This window comes from Vulpes lagopus, unplaced genomic scaffold (genome assembly GCF_018345385.1).
Source record: "Vulpes lagopus strain Blue_001 unplaced genomic scaffold, ASM1834538v1 ctg180, whole genome shotgun sequence".
Lineage (NCBI taxonomy): Eukaryota > Metazoa > Chordata > Mammalia > Carnivora > Canidae > Vulpes > Vulpes lagopus.
In genome coordinates, this window is record NW_024570645.1 from 699 (window position 1) to 7,934 (window position 7,236).

General features: G+C 36.4%; 1 protein-coding gene across 1 annotated transcript; it reads right to left on the minus strand.

Annotated features, from left to right (window-relative positions):
- Positions 1-5,852: 5,852 nt before the first annotated feature.
- LOC121483844 (olfactory receptor 6C3) lies at positions 5,853-6,788 on the minus strand. Its single transcript, XM_041742362.1, has one exon. The coding sequence runs from the start codon at positions 6,786-6,788 to the stop codon at positions 5,853-5,855; it is 936 nt and encodes a 311-aa protein (XP_041598296.1).
- Between the last annotated feature and the right edge of the window lie 448 nt (positions 6,789-7,236).

The window sequence follows — 7,236 nt, forward strand, 5'->3', positions numbered from 1 at the left end:
TCTCCTCAGACAGTGGAGGACAGATTTCAGTTACAAATAGTTTTGCTGTAACATGTTCATAATTTTAAAAGTTTATTAAATCAAATTGTTAGGGTATCCAAATATGCTAAGATTTTCTCTACATCGACTCCTAACTCTGGGAAATGAACAAGGGGTAGTAGAAGGGGAGGTGGGTGGGGGGATGGGATGACGGGGTGACGGGCGCTGAGGGGGGAGCTTGACAGGAACTTTTCTGTTATACTATATGTTGGCAAATACGACTCCAATAAAAAATTTGCAAAAATAAATAAAATGAAATGAAGATTTTCTCTAAATCCTGAACTCACATCATATTTTTGAATAATTCCTAATTATTTTCAGTGGTATATTATCCTCTCTAGGTAAGCCCTCCTACAAAATGTCTGGCTGGCCTCCCATTTACTGATTACCATCATCTAACTGAGCTATTATTCTATTTGAATTTATAATATCAGAAGTGTATCAGTTGACAGATGATGTTGGCACCTTATATATTACTAGGTGTAACCCAAATAATTATAGGAATCTTTTTGGGTGAAAAAAAGGTTTTGCATCATAGGAATTCCTATCATTAGAAAGATCAACATGGGGCAGCCCAGGTGGCTCAGTGGTTTAGCGCCACCTTCAGCCCAGGGCCTGATCCTGGAGACTCAGGATGGAGTCCCATGTTGGGTTTCCTGCATGGAGCCTGCTTCTCCCTCTGCCTGTGTCTCTGCCTCTCTCTCTCTCTGTGTGTGTGACTATCATAAATAAAAAAAATAAAAAAAATTTTAAAGGATTAAGAAGTTGCTTTTCCTTATTTTTTTTAAATAATTGGAGTAATGGTAAGAATCTCCCTAAATTCCACAATATAATTGGAAACTAACTTTATTATTCTGCATTCGCTATGTGTGCTGAGATCTCAAGTTAAAAGTCCTAAAAAGAGTTGTGAACACATATGTCCTCAAGATAATTTGCACCCACAACATTAGCACACATTTTTCCAATTCTCTATTTTTCTCTCTCACTTGATAATCTTTTTCTTGATGTTAGGTCTATATGTTAGGCTAATTTGTCAGAGAAGAGAGCAAAATTCTGATTTAATTTGATATCTTCATTAATTATTTGGTTTGTACCAAGTACTATTTTTCCCCCTGGAATGACGCATTCTGTTTACGATGAAAAAAATGTTTGGTGACATTTAATCTCATGTAATAACTTCATAGTGATTGAATATAAAAAAATCTCCTAAGAACCAATGTAGATTTTTTCAGATTATTACCTTAGCAATGCCTTAGAGTATTCCTAAAATTAGTTCAGAATGCAGTTTACCTGAGGCCTCTGAAAAAAAATAAATGACCTTTGCTTTTCTTCCTATTAGAAAATGAATTTGAATTCCAAGTCAGATCAGAGCACCAACTGGTATGAATAGGAGTAATGAAGGAAAAACAGTAATCACTTAAATCACATCATAATCTATAAGTTTTCATAAAGATGTTCTCCTTATATTCTGGTTATCTCAGTTTGTTAACTATATATCTATATTTGCAGGTAACTTTCAACTTAAAAAAAGGAAAGGAATTTTTATAAAACGCATGGCATCAGAACTTATTTTATAATGTGTGGTATTATTGGGGCAACATGTGGGCTTTGAATTCAAAGAGAAATGGATTAAAAATGCAACGTAGGGGTGCCTGTGTGGCACAGTGCATGTGAGCTCTTGGTTTCCGCTCAGGTTGTGATCTCTCAGGCTTGTGAGATCAAGCCCTGCCTTAGACTCTGCACTCAGTACAGAGTCTGTCTGAAATTGTCTCTCCCTCTCCCTCTGCCCCTCTCCATTGTGCTTTTCCTCTCTCTCTAAAATAAAAAAAATCTTTTTAAAAAATATAACTTAGTCACACTATAGTATTATGACTTTATACAAGTTTTGTTTTTTTTTTTAAAGATTTTATCCATTTATTCATGAGAGATACACAGAGAGACAGAGACACAGGGAGGGAGAAACAGGCTCCCTGCAGGGAGGTTGATGTGGGACTCGATCCCAGGACCCTGGGATCACGCCCTGAGCCAAAGGCAGATGCTCAACCACTGAGACATTCAGGCGTCCCTATACAAGTTTCTTAATCTCTCTGACTTTTAATTTGGTTATTTTTTAAAATTTTAAGATGAGAATAGTATATCATAGAATTATTTAGGGCTAATATAATTATAAGTAAAATTAAACTATACAACAATATTATAGCATATATTTTTAGACAGCAGTTACTAACTACTATCTTGATTATTCCCAAAAATAAAATAAATGATCACATTTGAGGAATATAGCCCCACTGCAAAATAACAAAAATCATGCCCTTATCTCTACCTTTTTTTGATGACCCTATGTTAATTTGAAGAAACTGACAACGAGAGAGGTTACATGACATAAACAAGATCATACAGCTACTAAATGGTAGAACTGAAAGTCTAATTTTCTACCAGGAAATGAAGCATGGGCTACTTAGGAAACCTATATACAATGGGGGAGACCAAACTCAGAGAAAATAATTTTCTGAAAATTAATAAAGGAATAAATTATTATGAAAAACGGGAAATGTAACATGTTCATTTTTCATAACACTAGATATACGTGGAAAGAAATAGCAACCCTAAATTCTACAATATCTAACGAAAAGTTAAGAATTAATGAATCAGTGCTAAGAAAAGGAAATTTTTCATTGGTTTTGGTTTTATAATCTTACCTCTGTCATACAAATGCACTGCATCAGCTGGTTGAAATGATACAAAAAGCACACTGACAACTATTTCAGTTTTAGGTTAAGAGATTCAGTATTCCTAAGAATCATTCTCAGTACATTTGGAATTACTTTATTTCTATAGCTGATATCCTATTACACATTTTCCATGGTAGCTATGGGAGAGCAACGATAGTGAAGAGAAGTTTGAATTGGAGTTACTTTAAGCGTTTCTGGACAAGGAGTCTATATGAATTTCCCCCTGCATAAGGCACATGTTTTATCTACCGTATAAGCCCATGTCTCACGACAAATACTCCAGTGAATAAAACGTGCCAACGAGGGCCTGGAGGAAAGTACATAAGGACTATATGAATTTGCATCAATATTGGAACAGGAAACTTTTGGGATATCACCCAAAGAGATAGAAAGGGCATAAGTCAATCAGAGAAGGACAAACAGTGTATGTTCTCATTCATTTGGGGAATATAAATAATAGTGAAAGGGAATATAAGGGAAGGGAGAAGATATCTGTGGGAAATATCAGAAAGGGAGACAGAACATAAAGACTCCTAACTCGGGGAAACGAACTAGGGGTGGTGGAAGGGGAGGAGGGCGGGCGTTGGAGGGGAATGGGTGACGGGCACTGAGGTGGACACTTGACGGGATGAGCACTGGGTGTTTTTCTGTATGTTGGTAAATTAAACACCAATAAAAGTTAATTAAAAAAAAATAATTTATAAAAAAGGAAAAAAATGTGAGGTAAAACAGAAAAATAATGTGTTATGAGACATGTGACACCTTCAGTTTCCAGTTCTGTATGTAAGAAGTCACAAGTCACCACTTGGGTCTACCAATAAAAAAAAAGATAAGCAGCCTAAAAATCAACTCTTTTTGGATCCTTTGAGCAGACAAATCACTGCCCTCATGATTGAAAATCAGACAGCTAAGTACAAAAAGTGAAGGTTTAAGGGAGCAGAGGCTCATAAGCAGAAAATGCCCTAAGGTCTGGTGCCAGAGGAAGAAAACCTGAAGTAAAATTTATGGTTTTTGAAGCTAAGTGGGGAAACTCAGGGAGTCCACATCATGAGATTTGCTTCTAAGAGGTCAACGAGATTCAGAGGTGGAGTGTCAGAGAAAAATCACCTCATGCTTCTGCCAGGGGAGGGAAAAAGGGACCATTTTGAAATACATGAGAGTGCTGTATTCTTAAGAGATCCAGCCCTCACAGAAACCTAGCTGACCAGAGCCTAACCTGTTGGGACACTATCAGAGCTGAGCTGACCCTGGACAAGGAAATACCCAACTCCAGAATCTTCTAGCCTTCCATGTGGGAGAAGGAAAATACCTGACTCCAGCCCACACTAACCTTCCTGTTCTGCTTAAGTGGGGAGAAAAAACTGAGAGACACTTATGAAGTTCACCTCTCAGAGGCCCAAGCTCACTAAGACACTGAGCGCTGACCTTAGGACTAGAGAATGCTTCACCTCCCCCCATGCCTGACTACCACATTTCCAAAGGTCTACTTGCTCTGGTTCTTTTTACCCAGGACATCACATGTGGGTGTCAAGAAAACTGTATGGGCATAACAAAGGGAAAAAAACACTCTTTTTGAAGAGGCAGAGAGCCAGACATGACAGAGGTGTGAAAATGGTGAGACTGGACATTTGAAACAATTATGATTAATATGATAAGGGCTCTAGTGGAGAAAGTAGACAGAATGCAAAAACAGAAGGGAAAGATAAACAGAGGGTTGGAAATAAAAAAAAAAAAACAAAAAACAAAACAGAAGAAGTAAAGAATTCTTTAGACAAAACAGAAATTAAGTGTATGTGTTGTCAGTATCCCAGGTTTGAAGGAAATGTGAAAAGAAATGCTTTAAAGAGAAGCAAAATAGTACAGTTCACAAAGTCATATCTGCATAGAGTAAGAAAAAGCATTGCAGAAGGAATAGGGAAGAGAAAATAAACACATTTGTTTGTTCACTTAGGACAACTGACAAACTCTAGGTGACTGTGGGCTGAGGAGAAAAAAAATCTGGATGGTGAGCTGTTACTTCAAGGACATGAGTTAACACAGACAGACAAAGAACAAGCAAGAGATTACAAAAATTAAAAGTCCTCCCTTACATCAGAGAAACCAAAAGAAGGCAAAATCTTGTAATTGGGAATATCCACATGGAAGTCTGAGAAGATATATTCCTGCAAAAGGTTTAAGAGGTCCCCAGAATTTTGTGGACTGAAGCCGGACTCAGAGGTGATAGTCTTCCTCTGCACAAATCCAGTTTTACAAGACTGTGAGTCAAGGTTGTTTTTTCAAATGCATACATATCAACATAAAGATACAAAGAATGTGAAGAAGCAGAGGAAAATGGTCCAAAGAAACAAAATCTTCATTAGCAGACTCTAGAGAAATATAGATACATCTGCCAAATTACTCAAAATAACTGTCATACAGGGGCTCAAAAATTAGAAAAGTGACAGGTGTTTTAGTTTTATTGCATTTGTTTCAAATCTTTAACAGATATCAATATCTTTTCAAAAATTAGAGAGAAATAGAAATTCTATAAATAGTACTCAATATCATGATTGATATTTACCTCGTAATATGCACTAAATTTCGCAAAATATATTATGCTCTGTACTTAAAGTGTAATTCACAATGACTTAGGATTTCTAAGGACTGAATTTAATATACAATAGTATAGGGAATATAGATTTTTTAAATGTTAAGAGATCACCAAAAACATCTGGAAAATTCACAAGGAATCACACATGAATTTTGAAACTATAAGGGACATTAAAGACTTTTATTAATAAAATTAACACTATTTTTTACATTGTGCTATACAGTATGCCTTATAGAAATACATTTCATTTCCATAAAACTTTGTAGGAGAAATAAAGCTTTCCATACTTTACAATATGTCAATAAACATGTATTGGAGAAACACGGATATGGAAGTAGAAGAAATGGGTGGGCACCTATTAAATAATTATAAAGTGGCATATAAGAGACTAGAAGAAGAAGCATACCAATTTAGATACTTAGGAATGTCAAGATTTTACCTAGTTACTCTTCAGAGTGTCTTTTTTTTTTTTTTTTGCCAGAAGAAAGGTTTCATTTACTTGAAGAAAATACTACTTTATGGACCACATCTTTGAAAGCTTGTTTTACTTGCTGGTTTCTCAGAGTGTAAATGAAGGGGTTCAGCATGGGGGCAACAGAAGTATTGAGAATAGCTACTCCTTTGGTCAATGATGCCCTTTCTTTTGCAGAAGGATTAGCATACATAAATATACAGCTCCCATAAGAGATGGAAATGACAATCATATGAGAAGAACACGTGGAGAAAGCCTTTTTTCTCTGACTGGCAGATGGGATTCTCAAAATAGTTCTGATTATATACAAATAAGATAAAATCACCAAGGCCAAAGTGAATAGCAAGGCAACTAAAGCAAAGTAGAAACCAATTACCTCTAGGAGCCACGTATCTGAACAAGACAGTTGTAAAAGGGGAAAATAGTCACATGCAAAGTGGTCAATGACATTGGAAGCACAGTAATCCAGCTTGAGTAGAAGCATAAGGGGTGGGAAAATGGTCAGGAACCCACCGAGCCATGCACAGAGCACAAGTAGGGTGCAGACCTTCCTGTTCATGATGGTGGTGTAATGAAGGGGCTTGCAGATGGCAACATAGCGGTCATAAGACATGGCAGTGAGAATGTAAAATTCCGTCACCCCCATAAAAATAAAGAAAAACAGCTGGGCTGCACAGTTGTTATAGGAAATAGTCTTATCCCTGGTGATAATTGCCCCCAAAAATCTAGGAATACATACAGTTGTAAATAAGATTTCTAAGAAAGAGAAGTTTCGGAGGAAGAAATACATTGGCGTCTGTAGATGAGAGTCCACCAAGGTTAGGGTGATGATAGTCAGGTTTCCAGTGACACTGAGTAAGTATGTGAGGAATAAGAAGAGGAAAATCACAATCTGAAGGTCAGGATCATCAGAAAGGCCTAGCAGGACAAACTCGGTGATCACTGTGTGGTTCATTTCTTTCTCTCTCTCCTTTTCTTCTTTTAAAGATATTTAGGTGGCAAGAGTATTAAAGGGAGGAGATGGAATGTATAATTCATGATTATCAATATCACCACCATTGATACAATTGTCAAATATATTCTATAATCCATGCTCATCTTAATTTCTTTTGTCTGTCTTGTTTGCATTTGATTGTAATACATATTTGCATGTTCTGTCTTATTTATTGGTTGTCTTATCTGAAATATAGCAGTTGATGTTTAGAAATTTTCATGCAATTACTCACATCCTTAAAGATGGTAAAATCAGTACTTCTTGCTTTATCCAATTTATGTACTTCATTGTATTTTTGTAGAAAAATTATGAAAAATATGCACCTTTCTTTCTTTTCTGTCATGTATTTATTAAAAGATACCCCCAGGGATCCCTGGGTGGCGCAGCGGTTTAGCGCCTGCCTTTGGCC

What these genes read in the sequence shown, in the direction of transcription:
- LOC121483844 (XM_041742362.1), bottom strand. Translation starts at nt 6,788, where the DNA reads ATGAACCACACAGTGATCACCGAGTTTGTCCTGCTAGGCCTTTCTGAT.